Source organism: Microcaecilia unicolor, chromosome 1 (genome assembly GCF_901765095.1).
Source record: "Microcaecilia unicolor chromosome 1, aMicUni1.1, whole genome shotgun sequence".
Lineage (NCBI taxonomy): Eukaryota > Metazoa > Chordata > Amphibia > Gymnophiona > Siphonopidae > Microcaecilia > Microcaecilia unicolor.
The window spans coordinates 28792294-28819711 of record NC_044031.1 but is presented as its reverse complement, the minus strand read 5'-3'; the positions used below and the strand labels follow the sequence as shown (position 1 = coordinate 28819711).

Below are 27418 nucleotides of genomic sequence, written 5' to 3'. Positions count from 1 at the left end.
TTTCACCCCTCTTCTCATGTTATCATAGTCTCCTTTTTGAAAGTTAAATGCTAACATATTAGATTTCCTGCATGTACTTACTACAGAGCTTATATCAAATCTGATCATGTTATGATCACTATCAAGCAGCCCCAGCACCATTACCTCCTGAATCAGATCATGCTCCACTAAGCACTAGGTCTAGAATTGTTCCCCCTTTTGTTGGTTCCTGAACCAACTGCTCCATAAAGCAGTCCTTGACTTCATCAAAATAAAAATTGGCGCATGTCCATTTTGGGCCTGAGACCTTATCGCCACCCATTGAGTTAGTGGTAGAGTCTCAAGCATTAACCGGGTGGTAATGGTCTACGTGTGTAGAATGATGATTACCGCCTGGTTTCCGCCATGCACCAAAAATAGAAATAATTTTCTGACGTGCGTAGTGGACACACGTAAAAATCGAAATTACCACCCAGGCCACGCGGTAGCCGGGTGATGACTCCAAATTGACGCACATTGGGTGCTCGTAGGCGTCTACGCAGCTTAGTAAAAGGGCCCCCCCTAGTTTTTGCAGGTGTTTAAGAGGCCAGTCTGAAATACCAAAACAATATGAGAGTGCAGGAAGTCTCCTATAATAGTCATTACTGATTTTTTTCTCTCGGCCATTTCAGCTTTTTAGTCGTTTCTTCCTCCACTCCTAGATATTTATATGTACCTTCCTGTGTGGATCATTCGGTGGCTTCTACTACTACTTATCATTTCTATAGGTTCTTGAGGTTTACCTTCTAACAGAAGCTTTTATTACACTCGGTGCATGTAAATGGCTTCACTCCTGTGTGAATTCTCTGGTGAATTATCATGTATTTCTTCAACCTTGGTGCAGATAAATGGTTTCATTCCTGTGTGGATTCTCCAGTGTCTGTTGAGTGTTCCTTTTTTAGTAAAGCTTTTACCACACTCAGTACATGCAAAAGGCTTCACTCCTCTGTGGATTCTCTGGTGTATGGTCATGTATTTCTTTGTGAAGCTTTTGCCACAGTCAGTGCCCAGAAATAGTTTTCCTCCTCCTGAATGCATTCTCTGGTGTATGGCAAGTGTTTCACTGTCATTGAAGCTCTACCACACTCACTACATGTAAATGACTTCACTCTCATGTGAAAGCTGTGGTGCCTTGTCAGGTTTCCCTTCTCAGTGAAGCTTTTACCACACTCAGAACATTTAAATGGCTTCACTCCTGTGTGGATTCTCTGGTGCTGTATCATGTATTTCTTCAACCTGAAGCATTTGTCACACTCAATTCATGGAAATGGTTTTACTACTCAATGGCTATTCTGGTGCATAGTGAGTGTTTCCTTGTCTACCACACTCAGAACATCTAGCTTCACTCCTGCGTGGATTATCTGGTGTTGTGTGAGGTGTCCCTTCTGACTGAAGCTTTTATTACACTCAGTGCAGATGAATGGTTTCATTCCTGTGTGGATTCTCTGGTGTTTTGTGAGGTGTCCCTTCTGACTGAAGCTTTTATTACACTCAGTGCAGATGAATGGTTTCATTCCTGTGTGGATTCTCTGGTGTTGTGTGAGGTGTCCCTTCCGATTGAAGCTTTTATTACACTCAGTGCAGATGAATGGTTTCATTCCTGTGTAGATTCTCTGGTGTTTCGTGAGGCTTGTTTTATGAGTGAAGCTTTTATTACACTCAGTGCAGATGAACAGTTTCATTCCTGTGTGGATTCTCTGGTGTTCTGTGAGGTGTCCCTTCCGACTGAAGCTTTTATTACACTCAGTGCAGATGAATGGTTTCATTCCTGTGTGAATTCTCTGGTGTTCTGTGAGGTTTTTTTTATGAGTGAAGCTTTTATTACACTCAGTGCAGATGAATGGTTTCATTCCTGTGTGTATTCTCTGGTGTTTTGTGAGGTGTCCCTTCTGACTGAAGCTTTTATTACACTCAGTGCAGATGAATGGTTTCATTCCTGTGTGGATTCTCTGGTGTTTTGTGAGGCTTGTTTTATGAGTGAATCTTTTATTACACTCAGTGCAGATGAACAGTTTCATTCCTGTGTGGATTCTCTGGTGTTCTGTGAGGTGTCCCTTCCGACTGAAGCTTTTATTACACTCAGTGCAGATGAATGGTTTCATTCCTGTGTGAATTCTCTGGTGTTCTGTGAGGTTTTTTTTATGAGTGAAGCTTTTATTACACTCAGTGCAGATGAATGGTTTCATTCCTGTGTGGATTCTCTCATGTTTTGTGAGGTTTGTTTTATGACTGAAGCTTTTATTACACTCAGTGCAGATGAATGGTTTCATTCCTGTGTGGATTCGCTGGTGTTCTGTGAGGTTTGATTTCTGACTGAAGCTTTTATTACACTCAGTGCAGATGAACGGTTTCATTCCTGTGTGGATTCTCTGGTGTTGTGTGAGGTGTCCCTTCCGATTGAAGCTTTTATTACACTCAGTGCAGATGAATGGTTTCATTCCTGTGTGGATTCTCTGGTGTTTTGTGAGGCTTGTTTTATGAGTGAAGCTTTTATTACACTCAGTGCAGATGAACGGTTTCATTCCTGTGTGGATTCTCTGGTGTTCTGTGAGGTGTCCCTTCCGACTGAAGCTTTTATTACACTCAGTGCAGATGAATGGTTTCATTCCTGTGTGAATTCTCTGGTGTTCTGTGAGGTTTTTTTTATGAGTGAAGCTTTTATTACACTCAGTGCAGATGAATGGTTTCATTCCTGTGTGGAGTATCTGGTGTTTTGTGAGGCTTGTTTTATGAGTGAAGCTTTTATTACACTCATTGCAGATGAACGGTTTCATTCCTGTGTGGATTCTCTGGTGTTCTGTGAGGTGTCCCTTCCGATTGAAGCTTTTATTACACTCAGTGCAGATGAATGGTTTCATTCCTGTGTGGATTCTCTGGTGTTGTGTGAGGTGTCCCTTCCGACTGAAGCTTTTATTACACTCAGTAGAGATAAGTGGTTTCACTCCTTTGTGGATTCTCTTATGCATTGGGAGGTTTCTTTTCCAGCAAGCACTTGTACCACTGTCAGCAGAACTACACAAGCTTTCATTTTTCTGGTAGTTTGAGAGGTCTGTCTTTCTGCAAAAGACTTTTTCAGATTTAGTACTAGTCATTGATTCTTCAAATGCTTCTCTATGGCTGAATGTTTTCTTACATTCAGCACTTGAAACTAGTATCTCTTCTGGGTGGAATTTTGCATTTCTTATGACATTTTCTTCCTGACTGAAGCTTTTGTCAGGACTAGGACATGCAGATAATCTCTCATCAGTGTCATTTTTCTGGTATTTTGTAACGCTTCCTTTATTGATAAAGGTTTTCTCATCTACTGTAGTTGTACACACTCTAGTTTCTTTATTATTGTTCTCATGTTTCTCTTTCTTCCTACTGAAATCTTTAGCACACTCAGAACCTATACAGTGTCTCTCTCTTATGCATGTTTTCTGCTGTTGCTGTAGTTCTCTCTTTTGACTGAAGGTTTTCCCACAGTCCGTACCTGTATATGGTCTCTCTTCAGTATCGGATCTCTGATGTGATTTCAGAGTTAAATGATCATTAAGGAATATCTCACATCCATCACACAAACATTTCTGAACTCTCATCTGGTTTGTCTGTTCTTCCACTGTTTGTGTGATATTACTGGTACAATGTTCACACAGAGCTGAGCTTCCTGTTGAAGGTTTTTGTTTATTTTGATTTTTTCCCTTTTCTCCCCAGTCAGAACAGGACGTCTCTTCTTTCTCTCTTTCTGATAACATCTTTTCCTCTTCAGGATGCTCACTGAGCTTCCATTTATGTGTCTCTGCATTACTGTTCTTAGGGTCATCTTTTTCTAGATAAATTAAAAAAACAGCATTGTATAGTACTGTAGGAGAACAGCAGTTTAACGAGTTCAATAAAAAATCTGTATAAATAAATTGTAAATTTTCCACCCCCTCCCTGTTGGGAATACATTTCCAAGCTAATCACTACTACTTATCATTTCTATAGTGCTACAAGGCATACGCAGCGCTGTACACCATACACAAAAGACAGTCCCTGCTCAAAGAGCTTACAATCTAGATAAGACAGGTAAACAGACAGAACAATTAAGGGTAAGGGAATAAAGAGGTGAGGATAAAGGACAGGGCAAGTGAGTTAGGAGTCAAAAGGAGTTAAGAGGTGGGTTTTGAGTTTTGACTTGAAAACGGCTAAAGACGGGGCTAGCCGTACAGGCTCGGGAAGTCTATTCCAGGCGTGAGGTGCAGCGAAATAAAAGGAACGGAGTCTTGAATTAGCAGTAGAGGAGAAAGGGACAGATAAGAGAGATTTATCTACAGAACGGAGTACTCGAGGGGGACATAGGGAGAGACAAGAGTGGAAAGGTACTGGGGAGCAGCAGAGTGAATGCACTTATAGATCAACAGAAGAAGTTTGAATTGAATACGGAAACGGATAGGGAGCCAGTGCAGTGACACTACCAGGGATGAATACAGAATATATGATTATATTCAAGTTGATATTTAAAAGCACCTTTTGGTCTTTGTATATAGATATTGTTTAGCCCTATAACTGCTCTTTATCAGACAGGCTGCAAGATGCAAGGCTAAACCTTCAGGGTGCTTGTTCCCCAGATAAACTAATTTGGCCGTTACCTGATCCTGAAGCTCACAGTTGTTACAGAAGCTTAGTTATTGTAAATATGAGAATAGATATCTGATTGTAAACTTGCCAAGAATAAGTTATATTTTACTTAAAGCAAGTTCTATTCTTTACCGTCTATGTTCAGGCTAATTTAGTAAGTATATTTTTATGTTTATTTTTTATTATGTATTTTTTCTCTCGCTAGGAGAAAAGGCTTCTGATGTTCGGTATGTGTAAAGCTTTTGCTTATCGCTATGTCAGCTGATGAACCAATTTCTTCATTAAACTAAAAACCTAATGAAGAAGTTGGTTCGGCAGCTGACATAGCGATAAGCGAAAGTCATTAAGCATACCGAACATCAGGAGCCTTTTCCTCCTAGCGAGAGAAAAAGTACATAATAAAAAATAAAACATAAAAATATACTTACTAAATTAGCCTGAACATAGAAGGTAAAGAATAGAACTTGCTTTAAGTAAAATAGAACTGTTTCATGGTCAACAGCCTAGTCTATAAACAATAATAAGTTATACAAGAAAAAAAAAGTGTCTCTTTCTTCCTGTGAGAAGAAATAGACCAGCCTGGAAACAAATCACTTCTCAGTGCCAGCAAAGTTCCTATTTCTGAGCTAACAAAACATTGCTTTTATTCTTTTATCTAACTGTGTGTACGTGACAATTCTCACGTCTCTACAGTGCCCCCCCTTATCTAAAAACAACATCTGGCTATATTTGTTCCGGCAAAACCAATCTCACGACCCACAGCCACAAATCTGCATGATAGCCCTAGGGCTTGTTTCACCTCCTTCTTCACCCCTCCCTGTTGCTGTGCTTGCAAGTGGAATGTTAGATAAGAACTTCTGCTGGAATTCTGCCAATGAACTCCTGATGACCTTACCTTGATGTATTACAGAGTTGGGGAGACTGTGCTTCACATAAAGGGGGGCAGGAATCTTAGGAGTTACACAGTAGTCCACCATTTTATGGATTGCAAATTTATACAATATGCTGAGCTGGGTTAAGCTCCATCGAGTCTCCAACAGTGGCCGATCTGGTCACAAGTGCCAGGCAGATCCCAAAAAGCAGATCTATTTCTCATGCTTCATTTTCCAGTGATGAACAATGGAACCCCCAAGTCTATTTATGGCCTTTTCCTCCAGAAACTTTCAAACCTCTTTTGAATCTCTCTATATTAGCTGCTTTGACCACATCCTCCAGCAACTGAGTCCACAGTTTAATTATGCGTTGCAGGTAAATGGCAGATGATGTTTAATGTGAGCAAGTGCAAAGTGATGCAAATAGAATGTTAGGTATTATTAGGAAAGGATTGGAAAACAAAAATGAGGACGTTATAATGCCTTTGTATCGGTCCATGGTGCGACCGCACCTCAAATATTTTGTTTAATTTTGGTTGCTGCATCTCAAAAAAGTGGAATTAGAAAAGATACAGAGAAGCATAGGTGCCGACTCCGTGGGTGCTGTGGGTGCTCGAGCATCCCCAATATTTCACCCACCGGAACTTCCCTTCCAGCCCAGAATTTTAAAAGTCCCTCCCTCCCTCTGAGTTCCAGGGCTGTCCGTCCGTCCCTCCGAGTACCAGGGCCCACCCTCCGTCTCTCCGAGTACCAGGGTCCACCCTCCGTCCCTCCGAATTTTAAAAGCCATCTTCTTACCTTGTCGGGGTTACAGCGGCAGCAGCACGCAGTGAAAAGCGTGCAGGCTCGGCGCTTCAGCCTTTCCTTCTCTGTCTCTCAGCTCTGGTCCCACCCTTGCGGAAACAGGAAATGAGGGTGGGACCAGAGCTGAGAGACAGAGAAGGGAAGGCTGAAGGGCCGAGCCTGCATGCTTTTCACTGCTTGCTGCTGCTGCCGCCATAACCCCGACGACGTAAGATGATGGCTTTTAAAATTCGGAGAGAGGGACCCTGGAACTCAAAGGGAGGGAGGGAGACAGACCCTGGAACTCGGAGGGAGGGAGGGAGACCCTGGAACTCGGAGGGAGGGGGAGGGAGACCCTGGAACTTGGAGGGCCAGAGGGAGGGAGGGGGGCCTGGAACTGGAACTACCCTCCTCTCTTCCTTCCCGTTCACATTAATTGATTTGATTTGCCTACTTTATTTATTTTTTGTCTATTAGATTGTAAGCTCTTTGAGCAGGGACTGTCTTTCTTCTATGTTTGTGCAGCGCTGCGTACGCCTTGTAGCGCTATAGAAATGCTAAATAGTAGTAGTAGTAGTAGTAGTAGGAGGGGGCCTTGGAACTCGAATGAAGGGAGGGAAAGGAGAGAGAGAGAGGGGAGGGAGGGGGGCCTGGAACGAGAGAGAGAGGGAGGGGGAGAGGGGAATGTACCACCTGTAAAAAAAAAATTGTTCAGCACCCCCAATCATTTTGAAAAGTTGGCTCCTATGCAGAGAAGGGCGACAAAAATGATAAAGGGGATGGGATGACTTCCCTATGAGGAAAGTCTGAAGCGTCTAGGGCTCTTCAGCTTGGAGAAGAGACGGCTGACGGGAGATATGATAGAGATCTATAAAATAATGAGTGGAGTAGAACGGGTAGACGTGAATCGTTTGTTTACTCTTTCCAAAAATACTAGGACTAGGGGGCATGCAATGAAGCTACAAAGTAGTAAATTTAATACGAATCGGAGAAAATCTTTCTTCACTCAACGTGTAATTAAACTCTGGAATTTGTCGCCAGAGAATGTGGTAAAGGTGGTTAGCTTAGCGGGGGTTAAAAAGGGTCTGGCTGGCTTCCTAAAGGAAAATCTATAGGCCATTATTAAATTGGCTTAGGAAAATCCACTGCTTATTTCTGGGATAAGCATCATAAAACGTATTAAGCTTTGCTGGGATCTTGCCAGGTATTTGTGACCTGGATTGGCCGCTGTTGGAAACAGGATGCTGGGCTTGATGGACCTTTGGTCTGTCCCAGTGTGGCAATACTTATGTACGTTCTCTTAGGCTGCTGCAGCTGGCAAACAGACGTTTCAGCCAACATGCTGTGGCTTTCTTCACGGTGGCTCAAATGTCGGTTCTTACTCAAACGCGGCAAGACCCAGATAACTACAATAATAAACCTTTCAACGATTTTTCATTCTGCTGTTCTTTACTTGTTTTTGAACTGAAAACAATGACAAGAACAAAGGCAGAGATAACAAACAGACAATGCATCTAACTACTAGCTTTGGCTCCAATAGCCCCCTACAGTATAAGATGAAGCAACCACTGACCCCAGCAAAGCCTCAACCTCCCCTTCCCCTCCCCAAACATAGAATCATGATGGCAAACAAGGGCCAAATGGCCCATCCAGTCTGCCTTTCCTGAGAAACTACTAACTCCTCCTTTTCCTAAGAGATCCCACGTGCCTGTCCCATGCTTTCTTAAATTGACAGTCTTCGTTGCCACGACCTCTACCAGGAGGCCATTCCACGCCTCCACCACTCTTTCCATTTACAAATACTTTCGTAGATTCCTCCTAAGCCTATTTCTTTTAACTTCATTGTATGCCCCCTCATTCCAGTTTTCCTTCATTTGAAAAAAGCTTGCCGCCTCCTGTATATCCACGACACTGAGGTATTTAAACATCTCTATCATATCCCCTCTCTCCCACCTCTCTTCCAGCGTATACATGTTGAGGTTCATGAGCCTGTCTCTCTATGTTTTATGACGGAGACCACTTACCAATTTTGTAGCTGCCCTCTAGACAGACTCCATCCTGTTCATATCCTTCTGTAGATGTGGTCTCCAGAATTGCATCCCTCTCCTCCTTATGCACCCAAGCATCCTTCTGGCTTTGACCATCGCCTTTTCTACCTGTTTGGCTACCTTAAGGTCATCAGACACAATCACTCCCAAGTCCCGCCGAGTGAGCAATTGTGAAAAACAAATTCTCCGAGGACAAGCAGGCTGCTTGTTCTCACGACTGGGTTGATGTCCACGGCAGCCCCCACCAACCGGAAGAAAAACTTTGCGGGTGGTCCCGTACGCAGGGCACGCCCACCGCGCATGCGCGGCCGTCTTCCCGCCTGTGCGCAACAGTTCCCGCTCATTTTTTTTCCGTTCCGCGCTGGAGAGAGACGTGTTCCCGTCTCTCTCTTAGTCAGCCCCGGAAACCGGATTGCGGCCTAGCCCGTGGTTTTTTTCTTTGTTCTATACGTGTTTATTTTTCTTTAAAAAAAAAAAACGAAAAAGAGTTTTCCTTGTCGTTCTTAGTAGCGAGGGCGCGTCATCGCGGCGCGGTCGTTTCTTTTTCGGGTGTGCTTTTCACCACCACCATCGACGATTTTGACTTCGCCGACGCGATTTTTCCATCAATATCCTCGAAGGTCCCGAGCGGATTCAAGAAGTGTGGTCGGTGCGGCCGGCAGATCTCGCAGACTGATACTCACGCTTGGTGCCTTCAGTGCCTCGGCCCGGAGCATAATTCCAAGACATGCACCTTGTGTCTCGGCTTAAGGAAGCGGACGCAGGTGGCGAGGCAAGTTCTGTGGGACTGTCTTTTTGCAACTTGCGCCGGCCCTTCGATGTCGACCTCAACGGCATCGGTGTTGACGGCCGGGTCTTCGGTGCCGGTACCAATGTCGACGACGTCGGCGCCGACTATGGCATCGACCCCAGGAGCACAGGTACCTTTGGCCCGCCGGCCTGCTGGTGACGGCGGTGGTGAGCGGCCGCGCGGGCAGTCTACCCCGGCCACTCCCGCTGCTCAGGGCCATCGGGACCGAACCCTGCCGGATCCGCTACCTCGAGGCCGGGGGGGGGGGGGGGGGGGGGTTTCCACCTCCTCCTCGTCTCTTCTGCGGAGCGCCGATGATGGACATCGCAAGAAAGCCAAGAAGCACCGTCATCGGTCGCCCACGGGACTGGCAGCTCCGGGACATCGAGGGACGACTCGACACCCAGGAAGCGGCAGTGCCGGGAGGAGCGTTCCCCCTCGGTCGAAGAGGTGTCGCCGCGTGGGTCCGCGGGTATCTCGGTACCGTCTCCTGGACCCGAGCAGCTTCCGGCACCGGCACCCACACCGGCCCCCCTGCCTTTCCCAACAGCGGGCCTTGACGAGTGCCTCCGAGCCACCCTTCCCGGGATCCTGGAAGGGCTGATGCGCCAGGCTCTGCCGGCACCGGGGGTGCTTGCGCCCCTGGCGCCGTTGATGGAGGCGCCAGTGGGCTCTGGCCCGATGCTGAGGCCTCTGACGCCGACGCCGCTTGCAGCACTGGTGTCGACCACCACGCAGGTGGAGTCCCCGTCGACGTCGATGGAGGGAGCTTCGTCCCCGCCGGCGCGGGAGTCCACCGCTTGACGCCATCATCGAGGACGTGGTTCCTCGCAGTCGAGACGGGCCCGGTTGAGGTCTGAGCTGAGAGAGCTCATGTCCGACACCGAGGAGGAGGACCCTAGATATTTCCCCTCAGAGGAGTCTGTGGGCCTTCCCTCCGACGCCACTCCTTCACCGGAGAGGAAGCGCTCACCTCCTGAGAGCCTCTCCTTCGCCTCTTTTGTCAGGGATATGTCCATCAGCATTCCCTTCCCCGTGGTTACTGTGGATGAGCCGAGGGCGGAGATGCTCGAAGTCCTCGACTATCCATCACCACCTAGAGAGTCTTCCACGGTGCCGTTGCACAATGTCCTTAAGGAGACACTGCTTCAGAACTGGTTGAAGCCACTATCTAATCCCACCATCCCCAAGAAAGCAGAGTCCCAATACAGGATCCACTGAGACCCAGAGTTGATGCGGCCTCAATTGCCTCATGACTTGGCGGTCGTGGACTCTGCTCTCAAGAGGGCACGGAGTTCGAGGGATACCGCCTCGGCGCCCCCTGGGCGGGAGTCTCGCACTCTGGACTCGTTTGGGAGGAAGGCCTACCAATTTTCCATGCTCGTGACCCCCATCCAATCATATCAGCTCTACACGAGCATCCACATGCGGAACAATGTGCAGGCAACTGGTGGACCTGGTCGACAAGCTCCCTCCGGAGCAGTCCAGGCCTTTTCAGGAGGTGGTCAGGCAGCTGAAGGCGTGCAGAAAGTTCCTGTCCAGGGGTATCTATGACACCTGTGATGTGGCATCTCGAGCTGAGGCCCAAGGTATAGTGATGCGCAGACTCTCCTGGCTGCGTGCCTCTGACCTGGACAACCACACCCAGCAGCGGCTTGCGGATGTCCCTTGCCGGGGGGATAACATTTTCGGCGAGAAGGTCGAGTAGTTGGTGGACCAACTACACCAGCAGGAAACCGCTCTCGACAAGCTCTCCCACCGGGCGCCTTCAGCATCCACCTCTGCAGGTGGACGTTTTTCCCGGGCCCAGCAGGCTGCACCCTACGCCTACAGCAAGCGTAGGTACACCCAGCCGGCCCGAAGGCCTCCTCAGGCACAGTGACAGTCCCAGCGCGCTCGTTCCCGTCAACAGTGTGCGCCTAAGCAGCCCCCTGCGCCTCCACAGCAAAAGCAGGGGATGGGCTTTTGACTGGATCCATGGGAACATAGCCGCCATCAAAGTATCCGTGCCGGACGACCTGCCGGTCGGGGGGAGGTTGAAAGTTTTTCACCTAAGGTGGCCTCTTATAACCTCCGATCAGTGGGTTCTCCAAATAGTGCGGTGCGGATACACCCTGAATTTGGTCTCCACTCCACCAAATTGCCCACCGGGAGCCCAATCCTTCAGCTCCCATCACAAGCAGGTACTTGCAGAGGAACTCTCCACCCTTCTCAGCGCCAATGCGGTCGAGCCCGTGCCATCCGGGCAGGAAGGGCAGGGATTCTATTCCAGGTACTTCCTTGTGGAAAAGAAAACAGGGGGGGATGCGCCCCATCCTAGACCTGAGAGGCCTGAACAGGTATCTGGTGCGAGAAAAGTTCAGGATGCTTTCCTTGGGCACCCTTCTCCCCATGATTCAGAAAGACGATTGGCTTTGTTCCCTGGATTTAAAGGATGCTTATACTCACATCCCGATACTGCCAGCCCACAGACAGTATCTCCGATTCCGTCTGGGGACACGTCACTTTCAGTATTGTGTGCTGCCCTTTGGGCTCACCTCTGCACCCCGGGTGTTCACGAAGTGTCTCGTGGTGGTTGCGGCGTACCTATGCAAGCTGGGGGTGCACGTGTTCCTGTATCTCGACGATTGGCTGGTGAAGAGCACCTCAGAGGCAGGAGCTCTTTGGTCCATGCAGTGCACTATTCAACTTCTGGAGCTGCTAGGGTTTGTGATAAATTACCCGAATTCCCATCTCCAGCCAGTCCAATCTCTGGAATTCATAGGAGCTCTGCTGAATTCTCAGACGGCTCAGGCCTTTCTTCCCAAGGCGAGGGCCCAGAATCTCCTGTCCCTCGCTTCCCAGACCAGAGCGTCTCAGCAGATCACAGCTCGGCAGATGTTGAGACTCCTGGGCCATATGGCCTCTATGGTCCATGTGACTCCCATGGTTCGTTTTCACATGAGATCTGCTCAATGGACCCTAGCTTCCCAGTGGTGCCAAGCCACCGGGAATCTAGAAGATGTCATCCGCCTGTCCGTCAGTTGCCGCAATTCGCTGCACTGGTGGACAATTCGGACCAATTTGACCCTGGGACGTCCATTCCAAATTCCGCAGCCCACGAAGGTGCTGACGATGGATGCATCTCGCCTGGGGTGGGGAGCTTATGTCGATGGGCTCCACACCCAGGGGGTGTGGTCCCCCCAGGAACAAGATCTTCAGATCAACCTCCTGGAGCTCCGAGCGGTCTGCAACGCACTGAAGGCCTTCAGGGATCGGCTGTCCTACCAAATCATCCAAATTCGGACAGACAATCAGGTTGCAATGTATTACATCAACAAGCAGGGGGGCACCGGATCTCACCCCCTGTGTCAGGAAGCCGTCGGGATGTGGCGTTGGGCTTGCCAGTTTGGCATGCTTCTCCAAGCCACATACCAGGCAGGCGTAAACAACAGTCTGGCCGACAGGCTGAGCAGAGTCATGCAACCGCACGAGCGGTCGCTCCATTCCAGAGTGGTACGCAAGATCTTCTGGGAGTGGGGCATCCCCTCGGTGGACCTTTTTGCCTCTCAGACCAACCACAAGCTGCCTCAGTTCTGTTCCAGACAGGCACACGGCAGACTGGCGTCGGATGCCTTTCTCCTCCATTGGGGGACCGGCCTCCTGTATGCTTATCCTCCCATACCTTTGGTGGGGAAGACCTTGCTGAAGCTCAAGCAAGACCACGGCACCATAAGTCTGATAGCGCCTTTTTGGCCCCGTCAGATCTGGTTCCCTCTACTTCTGGAGTTGTCCTCCGAAGAACCGTGGCGATTGGAATGTTTTCCGACTCTCATATCGCAGAACGACGGAGCGCTTCTGCACCCCAACCTTCAGTCTCTGGCTCTCACGGCCTGGATGTTGAGGGCGTAGATTTTGCTTCGTTGGGTCTGTCTGAGGGTGTCTCCCGTATCTTGCTTGCCTCTAGAAAGGATTCCACTAAGAAGAGTTACTTTTTCAAGTGGAGGAGGTTTGTCGTTTGGTGTGAGAGCAAGGCCCTAGAACCTCGTTCTTGTCCTGCACAGAACCTGCTTGAATACCTTCTGCACTTATCAGAGTCTGGTCTCAAGACCAACTCAGTAAGGAATCACCTTAGTGCAATTAGTGCTTACCATTATCGTGTAGAGGGTAAAGCCATCTCTGGAGAGCCTCGTTCGATTCATGAGAGGCTTGCTTTTGTCAAGGCCCCCTGTCAAGCCTCCTACAGTGTCATGGGATCTCAATGTCGTCCTCGCCCAGCTGATGAAGCCTCCTTTTGAGCCACTGAATTCTTGCCATCTGAAGTACTTGACCTGGAAGGTCATTTTCTTGGTGGCCGTTACTTCAGCTCATAGAGTCAGTCAGCTTCAAGCCCTGGTAGCTCATGCTCCTTATACTAAATTTCATCGTAACAGAGTAGTACTCCGCACTCACCCTAAGTTCCTGCCAAAGGTGGTGTCGGAGTTCCATCTTAACCAGTCAATCATCTTGCCAACATTCTTTCCCAGACCGCATACCCGCCCTGCTGAACGTCAGTTGCACACATTGGACTGCAAGCAAGCGTTGGCCTTCTATCTGGAGCGGACACAGCCCCACAGACAGTCCGCCCAATTGTTTATTTCTTTCGACCCCAATAGGAAGGGGGTCGCTGTCGGGAAATGCACCATCTCCAATTGGCTAGCAGATTGCATTTCCTTCACTTACGCCCAGGCTGGGCTGACTCTTGAGGGTCATGTCACGGCTCATAGTGTTAGAGCCATGGTCCGCGTCAGTGGCCCACTTGAAGTCAGCCACTATTGAAGAGATTTGCAAGGCTGCGACATGGTCTTCGGTCCACACATTCACATCACATTACTGCCTCCAGCAGGATACCCGACGCGACAGTTGGTTCGGGCAGTCAGTGCTGCAGAATCTGTTTGGGGTTTGAATCCAACTCCACCCTCCAGGACCCGATTTTATTCTGTTCAGGCTGCACTCTCAGTTAGTTGTTCTTCATAGGTCAATTTCGCCGTTGCGAGGTTCAATTGACCTGGGTTCTTGTTTTGAGTGAGCCTGAGAGCTAGGGATACCCCAGTCATGAGAACAAACAGCCTGCTTGTCCTCGGAGAAAGCGAATGATACATACCTGTAGCAGGTGTTCTCCGAGGACAGCAGGCTGATTGTTCTCACCTACCCTCCCTCCTCCCCTTTGGAGTTGCGTTTTCCTCATTCCTTTGCTTGTCATTCAACTGAGCGGGAACGGTCGCGCACGGGCGGGAAGACAGCCGCGCATGTGCGGTGGGCATGCCCTGCGTGCGGGACCGCCCGCGAAGATTTTCTTCCGGTTGGTGGGGGCTGCCGTGGACGTCAACCCAGTCGTGAGAACAATCAGCCTGCTGTCCTCGGAGAACATCTGCTACAGGTATGTATCATTCGCTGTATAGGATACCCTAAGAATGCCAGAGTCATAGTTATTGAAGGTTTTACAGACAGGAATCTAAACAATACTCCAATAAAAACAGAAGAATCTTAGAAACAGGCCGATCCCCCGTACTAATGTCATCTCGCCATCACTCATTATCAGTCACACCGGCTTCCTGTAGTGAGACTCACCCACTGCCAGTCACTCCTTAATGTGCCTGAGAAGAGATTTTAAAAATAACGGGAAACCCTTACCTAGAGACATCAGGATCTCATAGTTCTCCTTCATCACCTCCCTCCAAAGCTCCTTCTGCTCCTCATCTAAATACTCCCACTCCTCCTGGGAGAAAGAGACAGAGACGTCCTCAAATGTCACCCGCATCTGAAACACAAACCAGAAACACAGGGACACGGGGAGGTGCTCAGAATGCATTAGATTTCAGCTCCTGCCATTGTTTTTGGGGTTGTAACTGTGCAGATTTTTTTTTAATTCAGTTTTATCTTTTTGTTTAGAATTCCCCCAGCATTAACACCCAGCTCTTCTGTTCTCCAGGACTGACTCCACCTAAGCTGTCTCCCAGCTAAGGCTTGATTACCCCATCCCCTCAGTAATCTCAGTCTCCAAATAGTATGAACCCCTCTCTAAGAAGGCTGACCCCCTCCTCCCACCCAGCAGTTTTCTCTGCCCCAACCTTTATTTCTTTTTTTTCCTCATTCCAAGAATCCCACCTCCCCCGCCAGTTCTTTCTCCATTCCTCCCAGAGCACACACATCCCATACCTCAATCAATCTTTCCTCCCCCAATAAAGATACCCACAGCGGTCTTTCATATGTACCCCATTACATACATTATTTCTCTTTCTGAAATCCCTCTTGCCCCCAGCACATACTTCCACAGCTCTCTCAGAATACCCCTACCCCACACAGCCCCCTCTCCAGCACGTATTATAGCCATCCCAACTCCACCCCCACCCCACCCCAATGGACATACACTCTCCCCACAGCTCCTTGTGAACATCACCAATACATATCCCCAGCTATCTTCCTCCCTCCCTCCAACACGGAACTCCTCCAGTCTTATGGAATCCCCAAAATTCACCCCCAGCTTTTCCTCCTTTGCCCTCGTCCCTACTTTGTGTCTACACCCTTCCTGTGGAATCCCCTCCTCAGCTTACCCTTTTCATCTCCTCTCTCTCCTCACTCCTCAAGCTCTCCCTCCACCCCTAGTATGCACCTGCCCTCTCGTTGCCCCACCTAACTTGTCCCGTTCATTACCTCTCACTTAACTCCGTCCTCAATGCTCTACACAGGTGGAGGAGCAAGAGGATAGATGCTGGCCAGATCCTGCTGCTTTGCCACAATGACTTTGACTGCTGAATTTGAACAGTGAGGTTCTACGGTGTCCCCCAAGGCTCATATTCAGCCATCAGAGCCAGTGCAGCAAAAGAACAGGACTCAGCCCAACATGCAGACACTCACCTCCTTCTCCTGTTTGTCATGAGCATCAGGGAGGCAAGAAATGAAATGGAACAAGGAGAGCAGTGCCACAGGAGGGCAGGTGCATACTGGGGGTGGGGGGGAGAAGGGCTCAGTGTACGAGTTCTGCAGAGTCACCATTGGCATCTGTTTTATTTATAGCATTTATATCCCACATTTTCCCACCCACGGGCAGGCTCAATGTGGCTTACATCAGTCTGAAAACGCATACATCAATCCGGCATCAAACAATCAAGTACATTGAAGTTGAAGAGGTTAGTGAGTAATTACAGAGGAGAGGAAAAGGAGAAAGGGTAATAGAGTGCAATATGTCGTTATGATAGTTACAGTTCAGGAGTTATGGATGCAAGGCGGGACTTTAGCGTAAGCTTTTCCAAATAAGTTGGTCTTGAGAGATTTTCTGAAGGTCGGATGATCGTGAGTAGTTTTTACAGATTTAGGTAATCCATTCCACAAATGAGCGCTAACATAGGGAAAGGTGGATGCGTAAGTGGTTTTATACTTGAGGCCACAACATGTTGGGTAATGGAGATTTAAGTACGAACGAGATGATCTGTGAGAATTCCTAGGTGGCAAGTTGATAAGGGTATCCATGTAAGCTGGAGCTTCACCGTAGAGGATTTTATGCACCAGGGTGCAAATTTTAAAAGTTATTCGGTCCTTGACAGGAAGCCAGTGCAGTTTCTCACGTAGTGGTCTGGAACTTTCGAACCTCAATTTTCCATAGATCAGCCTAGCAGCTGTATTCTGGGCAGTTTGTAATTTTTTTGAAGCATTTCTTTGCACCCTGCATATATTCCATTGCAGAAATCAAGGTGGCTTAAAACTAGTGATTGAACTAAATTGCGAAATACTTCTCTAGGGAAATAAGGTTTTATACGTTTTAGATTCCAAAGAATGTACGTTTTAAATGGCTATGGCTATTCTTCAATACTGTTAGGTGTGTTTTTTGCATGGAGTTGATGGAGACCTTTACATATCTGTTTTTTTGGCTGAGCTCTGTGGTTTATAATTGCCAGGGTTTTTTTTAGCACATATTTTTTTAATGATTTGCATCACCATTTGTAGCTGTGTTAGTACAATTTATATATTTACTAGTAAAAAAGCATGGGTATAGACTGGGGGGGGGGGGGGGTGAGGGGGGGCATTGCCCCCCCAAACGACATCTTCTTATCTTACCGGAAGTCGCAGCGGCGGGGCGCCACCGGTGCCAGAAAAGCACCAAACAGGCAGCTCGACTCCGTCCTTCGCTTCCCTGCCCTCTCTGCGTCTCGCCTTCCTCTGATGTCATTTCCTTTCAGGTGGGCGGAACGCTGAGAGGGCAGGGAAGCGAAGGACGGAGCCACGCTGCCCGTTTGTTGCTTTTACTACTGGCGCCCCGCCGCTGCGACTACCGCCAGTTCGCTGCCGCTCTTGGAACTGGAAGTGAGCCAGCGAGCCTCTCAGCCTACCTAACCTAGGCTAGTCCACTGAAGGAAGAAGCGGCGCCATTGGTAAATGAAATCTGTTTTTTCCCACTCCCCCGCGCAGCCGTCGCCGACCGTTCACTCAACACAGCAAGCAAACCTGTGAGCTGCTGCTGCCTGCATCGCACGAGCATCCCCACGTTGTCGTTCTTTATTGTTGGTTGGTCCATCTTTCTTAATAGTGTAGGTTTTTGTTGGGTGGGTGATAGGTCTTTAAGGCTCATGCATATTGAATGAGGCTGAGAATGCATTCATGACTCAGAGCAGGACTTGTCCTAAAATTTCATGTTAAGGGGGTTTATCTGAAATCTCTGAGAGATGATTTCTCTTTGCTCATGCTTCAAAACATACAGCCCATTATTCAAAAGAGGTTACCTGGGTAGGCAGTGTCTTACAAGGGGGGGGGGAGGGGGGCAAAGGGAAAGGGGTAGTTGGGGAAGGTTGAAGTTAGTGGGTCATTTAGTGGGATAGTGGCGAGAGAGGGGAGCCAGCTCTTTTTCCCTTCCTTTCTTCATATTAGCATATTCATTTGCATATATATATATATATATATATATATATGCAAATGAATATGCTAATATGCTCCGCCCCATCCTTTGCCCCCCCCCCCCCCCCCCAATGAAACAGTCAAACTAGGCCCATGTAAAATGAAACGGGCACTAGCAAGGTTTTCCTTGGAGTGTTTATGTTTGAGAGAGTGTGTGTGAGAGTGACTGTGTGAGAGAGAGTGAATGTGAGAGTGTGTGACAGACAGCCAGTGAGACTGGGTGCGAGTGTGTCTGTGAGAGAGTGTGTGTGTAGACACAGTGAGTGTGAGAGAGAGTGTGTTTCACACAGATACAGTGTGTGCAAGAGAGAGTGTGTATGAGACAGAGTGTGAGAGAGTATGTGTGCGATACACAGACTCTCTGTGAGACCGAGAGCGTGTGTGAGAGTGACTGTGTGACACATAGAGAGTGACTGTGATATAGTGTGAGAGAAAGTGTGAGAGTGAGAGAAAGACACTGACCGTGAGAGTGTGTGTGACAGATACCTCCGCCCCCTCCCTCTCTGGTCTCAGGATCCCCTTCCCCCACCTCTCCGGTCGTAAGTGCCGCTGTTGTTAAAAACTCTTTACCTCTAACACTACCTCTACCACTACCTCTAACACTATCTCCCCCACTGTCATCCCTTTTATCCGTCATATCCTCAATCTTTCGCTTTCCACTGCGATTGTTCCTGATGCCTTCAAACATGCTGTAGTCACACCGCTCCTTAAAAAACCTTCACTGGACCCTACCTGCCCCTCTAGCTTTCGGCCCATCTCCCTCCTCCCTTTCCTCTCCAAGATACTTGAACGTGCTTTTCATTGCCGCTGCCTCGACTTCCTTTCATCTCGAGCTATTCTTGACCAGCTCCAATCTGGCTTTCGCTCTCTTCACTTGACTGAAACGGCACTTGCCAAAGTCTCCAATGACCTGTTACTGGCCAAATCTAAAGGTCTCTACTCTATTCTCATCCTCCTCGACCTATCTGCTGCTTTTGATACTGTTGATCACACCTTACTCCTTGATACATTATCCTCTCTTGGATTCCGGGGCCCTGTTCTTTCCTGGTTCTCTTCCTATCTCTCCCAACGTACTCTTAGCGTATACTCTGGTGGTTCCTCCTCCACATCTATCCCGCTAACAGTCGGTGTACTCCAAGGATCTGTCCTAGGACCTCTCCTCTTCTCCATCTATACCTCTTCCCTTGGTGCTCTGATCTCATCCCATGGCTTTCAATACCACCTTTACGCTGATGATACTCAGATCTACCTCTCCGCACCGGATATCTCAGCTGAAATCCAGACCAAAGTATTGGCCTGCCTGTCTGACATCGCTGCCAGGATGTCTCGCCGCCACCTGAAACTAAACATGACCAAAACCGAGCTTCTCCTTTTTCCCCCTAAACCTGCCTCTTCTCTCCCCCCGTTCTCTATTTCAGTAGATAACACTCTCATCCTCCCTGTCCCGTCTGCGCGCAACCTTGGAGTCATCTTTGACTCCGCTCTCTCCTTCTCTGCTCATATTCAGCAGATTGCCAAAACCTGTCGTTTCTTTCTCTATAATATTAACAAAATTCACCCTTTCCTCTCCGAGGACGCTACCAAAACCCTTACCCACACCCTTATCACCTCTCGCCTAGACTACTGCAATTTGCTTCTTGCTGGTCTCCCGCTCAGCCATCTATCTCCTCTTCAATATGTCCAAAACTCTGCTGCGCGTCTTATATTCCTCCAGAGTCGCTATACTCACGTTAGCCCTCTCCTCAAGTCATTTCACTGGCTCCCTATCCGCTTCCGCATACGGTTCAAACTTCTCCTTTTGACCTACAAGTGCATCCACTCCGCAGCTCCTCAGTATCTCTCCGTTCACTGGGTAAATGTCTCCTGTCGTCCCCCTTCTCCCCCACTGCTAACTCCCGGCTCCGTTCCTTCTATCTCGCTGCTCCCTATGCCTGGAATAGACTCCCTGAGCTGGTACGTCAGACTCAGTCTCTGGCTGTCTTCAAGTCTAGGCTTAAAGCCCACCTCTTTGCTACTGCTTTTGACTCCTAACCATGACTCTCTTACTCAACACCCTCAATTATCACCCCTACCACTGCAATTTCCCCACCCCTAGCTGTCTGTTCGTTTGTCCAATTTAGATTGTAAGCTCTGTTGAGCAGGGACTGTCTTTTCATGTTAATTTGTACAGCGCTGCGTAAGTCTAGTAGCGCTATAGAAATGTTTAATAGTAGTAGTAGTATGAGCCAAGTATAGGACAGTCAAGCCATTGTGACATCACTGATGAGGTTGGCTCTTAGGCATTGGTGGACTGAGGCATTATGACATCACAATGTCAGCTCTGGTTAAATCACCGCAGCTCCTCAGTACCTTTCCGCTCTCATCTCTCCCTACACTCCTCCCCGTGAACTCCATTCGCTGGGTAAATGTCTCCTGTCATCCCCCTTCTCCCCACTGCTAACTCCCGGCTCCGTTCCTTCTATCTCGCTGCTCCCTATACCTGGAATAGACTCCCTGAGCCAGTAGGTCAGGCTCAGTCTCTGGCTGTCTTCAAGTCTAGGCTTAAAGCCCACCTCTTTGCTACTGCTTTTGACTCCTAACCATGACTCTCTTACGCAATACCCTCACTTATCACCCCCACCACTGCAATTTTCCTACTCCTAGCCGTCTGTCCAATTTAGATTGTAAGCTCTGTTGAGCAGGGACTGTCTTTTCATGTTCATTTGTACAGCGCTGCGTAAGTCTAGTAGCGCTATAGAAATGTTTAATAGTAGTAGTAGTACCTCCTGCACCGCCAGCAAGCGGAGCACGCACGGACGCCGCTTTAGAGTGCCATCAGATCAGAGTATCAGAGGGGCGGGATCATGTCCTCACGAATCTTGACCAATCAATGGAAGGGGCGTGGTCTCCCTCTCACGCTGTGTTCTCAATCTAACCTCCCTGTGAGTTATCTCATAGAGTCACTTCCTGGGCGGCACAATGCAGATGCAGTGAACACGTCTAAAGCTGGCACTGCATCGCCTGATGTAACTCACAAGGAGGGTAGATTGAGAACAAGAAAGTTAGATTGAGAACACAGCATGAGAGGGAGACCACGCCCCTTCAATTGATTGGTCACAAGACTCATGAAGCAGGGGCGTGGACGACGAGATCCCGCCCCTCTGACACTGTGATTTGTCACGTTCCACCTAGGATGCTCCTAGTGGTCCAGGGGTTCCTCAGAGAAACTGAAAGCTGCAGAAACATCCGGCGAGAGGTGGTAGCACCTGCTTTTTTGTCTCAGTAGTATTATCAATAGAAATCAAACAAAATAAAACATGGAAAAGAAAATAAGATGATACCTTTTTTATTGGCCATAACATAACTTAATACATTTCTTGATTAGCTTTCGAAGGTCGCCCTTCTTCGGTTGGTCAGCTAGCACATTTGCTTATTTCCGATCTGAGGAAGAAGGGCAATAAAAAAGGTATCATCTTATTTTCTTTTCCATGTTTTATTTTGTTTGATTTCTATTGATAGCCTTAAGAGTGGACTAACACGGCTACCACAGTCCTTTGTCTCAGTATAAAGAGGAAGTCGGTGCTTAGTTCCTTCCGCTCTGTTCTCATGGGCTGTCTGCAATGTGCCAGTTAGTGACTTTATGAGACAAGAAGGCTGGAAGGAGTGGGAGACGAAGAGATCCTATCAAGTCCATGATATGAGCTGAAGCCAGTGGGCGGAGCTTGACGCCGTTTCAGTTCACCCAAAACAATAGGGAGGGAAAAGCAACAAGATCCCGCCCCTTTCAAACTGAACCTCACCTACTACCGACCTAGGGATTGGTCAGAATGTTTCTGGGGTGGAGACGTGAAGGGGCGGAGTTTCACTTCTCTTTCATTCTTTCTTTCCCAGCACATGGACCCACCAGCAGTGCAGCGTAGTCCAGACCTGTCCGAGGAGAGGCTGCAAGGAGGGAGCCGGGGCTGGAGGTGTGGAGAAGGGCTTTGTGCTCAGCAGGTAGGAGACTGGCAGGAGGTGGGCAGCAGGGGATGCAGTGCCAGGCAATGTCATGCAACCTCTGATACACATAAAAGAAAGTTCTTCTTCCTGGTTCCCCTCCCTTCACAGGGCTGCTGCTCCTGAGCCGGGGCTGGAAGTGGTGCTGTGCAGAAGGGCAGGAGAATGGCTCTTAGGTTTGTGGTGAGCAGGTAGGAGACTGGCAGGAGGTGGGCAGCAGGGGATGCAGTGCTCCACACATAGAAGTGAGCCTGGCACTTCTCAATCCATTTCTGGAGCTCTTTATTCCCTGCAGCTTTTCTTCCTGATTCCCTTTTCATACAGCAGCTGCTCCTCCTTTATTTATTTATTTATTTAGTTACATTTGTACCCCGCGCTTTCCCACTCACGGCAGGCTCAATGCGGCTTACATGGGGCAATGGAGGGTTAAGTGACTTGCCCAGAGTCACAAGGAGCTGCCTGTGTCTGAAGTGGGAATCGAACTCAGTTCCTCAGGACCAAAGTCCACCACCCTAACCACTAGGCCACTCCTCCAAACTGCTTTATTGTAACCACAGAAAGGTCGTATATGAAATCCTGTCCCCTTCCCTTTTATGCAATTTGTTTTCTTGTGGAACAGAAATGAATCACTTGTTTATTCTTTCCAAAAATGCAAGGACTATGGGGCATCATTCTGTTTTACTGTTTTGGGATCTTGCCAGGCACCTATGCCCTGGATTGGCCACTGTTGAAAACAGGATGCTGGGTTTGATGGACCTCTGATCTATTGCAGCATGGCAATGCTTATCTTACTGTATGTTATAAATAAAAGACAAAACAGCAGATCGTAGAGGTTAAAAATAAAACTATCCAAAATGTATTCACTACCCATAAAATAATAAATACATAAATAGTTAAAAGCTTGACAGGGACATGTTTCACACTACCAGGGTCTTCGTCAAGGGCTACAAAAGAGTGTCATTGAATACAGAAAAATGTTTAATATAAATCATAAATATATAAATTGTACTAAAACAGCTACACATGGCGATGCAAATCATTAAAAAAACATGTCCTAAAAAAAAACCTGGCAATTATAAACCACAGAGCTCAGCCAAAAAACAGGCATATATAGGTCTCCCTCAATTCCATGCAAAAAAACACACCTAACAGTATTGAAGAATAGCCATAGCCATTTAAAACAGATGCCAGTAGTGACTCTGCAGAACTTGTACACTGAGCCCTTCTCACTCCCACCTCCACCCCCAGTGTGCACCTGCCCTCCTGTGGCACCGCTCTCCTTGTTCCATTTCATTTCTTGTCCCCTAACTTCCTGGGGCTCATCATAGTATCAGACGAGTTCCCACCAAGGACTCCCCCTCCTCCCCCCCCCCCTCCCCAGGTCATTTCCCACCCTCTCTAGTTTTTTTTTTTTTCTTCTTACCGATCCGTCGCTTCTTTCTTTGATCAGGTCTGGAACGAGGAAGTTAGAGCAGCAAACGGATGTGCACAGAGGACAGAATAACTTTTCCTAGGTAGAGTAGTAATTTGTTATAAATCGTAATCAGCGTGTCATTTTGAGGGACTGAATTAGGTTGAAATCTAGTTTGGGGGTGTGTGTGGGGTCATTTCCCCCCTCCTCCACGTGAACTACAGTTTGAATTTAACTATTTATTTATTTACCTATTTATGACATTTAGATCCCAGATTAAACATGAATTAGGTTGAAACCTAGTTTGGGGGTGTGTGGGGGGGTATTTGTCACCCCCCCCCCCTCATGAACTGCATGTCTGGAAGGGGAAAAGGATGTGTAAAAGATAATGTTGTGGAGTGGGGGTGTGAGGGGGTACGATCTGGAAGAGAAAAGAGAGGGCGATTACTTGCCTTATGTGTTTTGTATTTCATTAGTTCTGGGTGGGAATTGTCCTCTCCGGTGTGGTGGGAATTGTCCACATGGGAATTGGTGGGTGGGAACAGTCCGGTGGGAACTGTCCAGGCAGATCTGACCTAGAATCCTCATCACAAACAGAAGGAGGCGAGCATCTGCATGTTGGTCTGTGTCCTGTTCCTTTGCCGCACTGGCTCTGACTGCTGAATTTGAGCCTTGGGGGACACCATAGAAACTCACGGTTCAAATTCAGCAGTCAAAGTCATTGTGGCAGAGGCGCAGGATCTAGCCGGCATCAGTCTTCTTGCTTCTTCATTTGTGTAGAGCATTGGGGAAGAAGGGAAATGAAAGGTAATGAACAGGACAAGTTAGGTGGTGGAGGGAGAGATTGGGGAGTGAGGAGAGAGAGAGAGAGGAGATGAAAAGGGCAAGCTGAGGAGGGAGTGCTGCAGGAGGGACAAAGAGGAAAATGGGGGTGTCAGGGGTGAAACGTGGCTGAATTTTGGGGAGTCCATAGGGTGGGAGGGAGACAGCTGGTGATATGTATTGGCAATATTCACAAAAGGGCAGATGATCAAAAGCCCCGTGCTGTTCCAAACAGCACTCTAAAAATAGTGCTGGAAGAGAACGGGGCTTTACTGGACCTATGATCAGAGATAATTGCATGCAAATTTAAGCACGCAATTCTCTCTGATCAAGGGGTAGACAATCCTCTCGCACTTGTTTGACAAGTCTGGGTTGTTAAAAGGTGGTCTCCCTCCTTTTCCATCGGCGCGGTGTGAAGCCCAGCGCATCCCAGAGGAGGCCACCTCCCTCCTCCAACTGAAGGTAGGGAAGGGGCACTAGACCACCAGGTGGGGGGGGGGGGGGGGGGGATTGACCCGCGACCCACTGGTCCACCAGGGACATCTGAAGGATGCTGGGGGGGGTGCTGGAGACCCGCTGGATCTCCAACCCCCCCCCCCCCCAACCGGTGTCGGGGGACCAGAGGTCCGCTGGATCTCCAGCCCCCTGTTGCTGGGCGGGGGGTCGGGTCAGGGTTCCTGCAGGGGGCTGCTGCATTGGGGGGAATGGGGACCTGCTAGCATGCAAATGCATTATGGATAGGGTTCACCATTCCTCCCCAATGGCGTAGGGTTTGCCGCAGCCAGAGAGCCAATCTTTAGTGTGCTGGTCGCTGATCATTGGGGATGAATAGGTTTAGCATGCATTTGCATGCTACTTATGCTAAGAGCCCTATTTTGCATGCTAGTTGCGTTCAGAGCCTGCAAGTGCGTTGTTTCACGTGCTTGGTTGCTCTGATCATGGGGTGGTAGCAAACGCAGGCACCAGTATGGCGCTAACAGCCTCTAGCACCTATGTTTGCTTCTGATCATCGGCCCAAAAGAGCTGTGGGGAGAGTGTATATGCAGTGTGTGTGTGTGGGGGGGGGGGGGGGGGGGGGGGGGGTTGGGATGGCTATGATGCTGTGAGTGCTGAGGATGTTGAGAGAACAGTGGAGGGTGTGAGCTGGGGGCTATGTGGGTTGGGGGTATTCTGAGAGAGCTGTGGAAGTATATGTGCTGGGGGCAAGAGGAATTTCAGAAAGAGAACCAGTGTATGAAGTATGAGAGGGAGCTCTGGGTGTTTTTACTGCTGGGGGTGGGGGGGGGGGAGCTGCAGATTGACAGAGGTATGGGATTTGTGTGCTCTGGGAGGAATGGGGAGGTGGGATTCTTGGAATGAATAAAAAAAGAAATTAAGGTCGGGGTAGAGAAAACTGCTGGGTGGGAGGGGGGGGGGTCAACCTTCTTAGGGAGGGGTTCATATTAGTTGGAGACTGAGATTACTGAGGGGATGGGGTAATCAAGCCTGAGCTGGGAAACGGCTTAGGCGGAGTCAGTCCTGGAGAACAGAAGAGCTGGGTGTTAATGCTGGGGAATTCTAAACAAAAAGATAGAGCTGAATTTAAAAAAAATCTGCACAGTTAGAACCCCAAAAACAAAGGCAGGGGCTGAAATCTAATGCATTCTGAGCACCTCCCGTGTCCCTGACTGTGTTTCTGGTTTGTGTTTCAGATGCGGGTGACATTTGAGGACCTCTCTGTCTCTTTCTCCCAGGAGGAGTGGGAGTATTTAGATGAGGAGCAGAAGGAGCTTTGGAGGGAGGTGATGAAGGAGAACTATGAGATCCTGATGTCTCTAGGTAAGGGTTTCCCCGTTATTCTTAAAATCTCTTCTCAGGCACATTAAAGAGTGACTGGCAGTGGGTGAGTCTCACTACAGGAAGCTGGTGTGACTGATAATGAGTGATGGCGAGATGACATTAGTACGGGGGATGGACCTGTATTGTTTAGATTCCTGTCTGTAAAACCTTCAATAACTATGACTGGCATTCTTAGGATATCCTATACTTTGTTTTTCACAATTGCTCAGTCGGTGGGACTTGGGGGTGATTGTGGCTGATGGCCTTAAGGTAGCCAAACAGGTAGAAAAGGCGATGGTCAAAGCTAGAAGGATGCTTGGGTGCATAAGGAGAGGGATGCAATTCTGGAGACCTGTATTGCAGCCTGCTCACTTACTACTACTAGTAACATTTCTAAAGCGCTACTAGGGTTACGCAGCGCTGTACAATTGAACATAAAGGACAGTCCCTGCTCAAAGAGCTCACAATCTAAAGACAGACAGTCCGATAGGGGTAGTCAAATTGGGGCAGTCTGGATTTCCTGAGAGGTGAGAGTTAGGTGCCGAAGGCAGCATTGAAGAGGTGGGCTTTGAGCAGAGACTTGAAGATGGGCAGGGAGGGGGCTTGACGTAGGGGCTCGGGAAGGTTGTTTCGAGCATAGGGTGAGGCGAGGCAGAATGAGCGGAGCCTGGAGTTGGCGGTGGTGGAGAAGGGTACCGAGAGGAGGGATTTGTCCTGTGAACGGAGGTTTCGGGCTGGAACGTAAGGGGAGATGAGGGTAGAGAGGTAGTGAGGTGCAGCAGACTGCTCGGAGAATGAAACACTACAGATTCTTTTGAATTCGTATTGGGTAAATGAAACTTTTTATTAGTACTTCAAATGGAGAGTGTATATTGTCATTTTTGTTCCAACTACATAATAATTTATATATATATATATATATATATATATATATATATATATATATATATATATACCCTGTTTCCCCGAAAGTAAGACATCCCCCGAAAATAAGACCTAGTAGAGGTTTTCCTGAATTGGTAGATATAAGGCCTCCCCCGAAAGTAAGACCTAGCAAATTTTTGTTTGAAAGCAGGGCCGCCAAGAGCCGGACAAGGCCGCCCCCGGGCCGCCCCCCCCCCCACCCAAGGTTGCCGGGCCCCCTCTCCTCCCACCCTCCGTCGCTCCCGGAACTAACCTTAAATGCCTCCTTTCACCTTCGCAGCAAGCAGCAGCAGGGCAGGCAACTCCTTCCTTCCGTGCCTCGCCCTTGCGGACGTTACATAAGGTGAGGGCGGGACACGGAAGGAAGGAGTAGCCTGTCCTGCTGCTGCTTGCTGCGAAGGTGAAAGGAGGCATTTAAGGTTAGTTCCGGGAGCGACGGAGGGTGGGCGGG

At 48.5% G+C, this 27418-nt stretch overlaps 1 protein-coding gene and 1 long non-coding RNA gene across 2 annotated transcripts; one reads left to right on the top strand and one right to left on the bottom strand.

Moving 5' to 3' along the window:
• Window positions 1-875: 875 nt before the first annotated feature.
• LOC115462315 (gastrula zinc finger protein XlCGF57.1-like) lies at window positions 876-3110 on the bottom strand. Its single transcript, XM_030192353.1, has 2 exons — window positions 1415-3110; window positions 876-1261 (listed from the first exon to the last, which is right to left on the bottom strand). The coding sequence occupies exons 1-2, from the start codon at window positions 3108-3110 to the stop codon at window positions 987-989; spliced, it is 1971 nt and encodes a 656-aa protein (XP_030048213.1). The 3' UTR covers window positions 876-986.
• Window positions 3111-17423: 14313 nt separating this feature from the next.
• On the top strand, window positions 17424-25955 carry LOC115464190. The gene is made up of 3 exons (XR_003941242.1): window positions 17424-17497; window positions 21888-21992; window positions 25917-25955. It is a non-coding gene; the product is annotated as an uncharacterized LOC115464190 (long non-coding RNA).
• The last annotated feature ends 1463 nt before the right edge of the window (window positions 25956-27418 follow it).

What these genes read in the sequence shown, in the direction of transcription:
- LOC115462315 (XM_030192353.1), bottom strand. Translation starts at nt 3,110, where the DNA reads ATGACTAGTACTAAATCTGAAAAAGTCTTTTGCAGAAAGACAGACCTC. An exon ending in CTGCACTGAGTGTAATAAAA is followed by an intron (nt 1,262 to 1,414) that starts GCTTCAGTCAGA and finishes AGTGTGACAAAT; the next exon opens with GCTTCAGGTTGAAGAAATAC.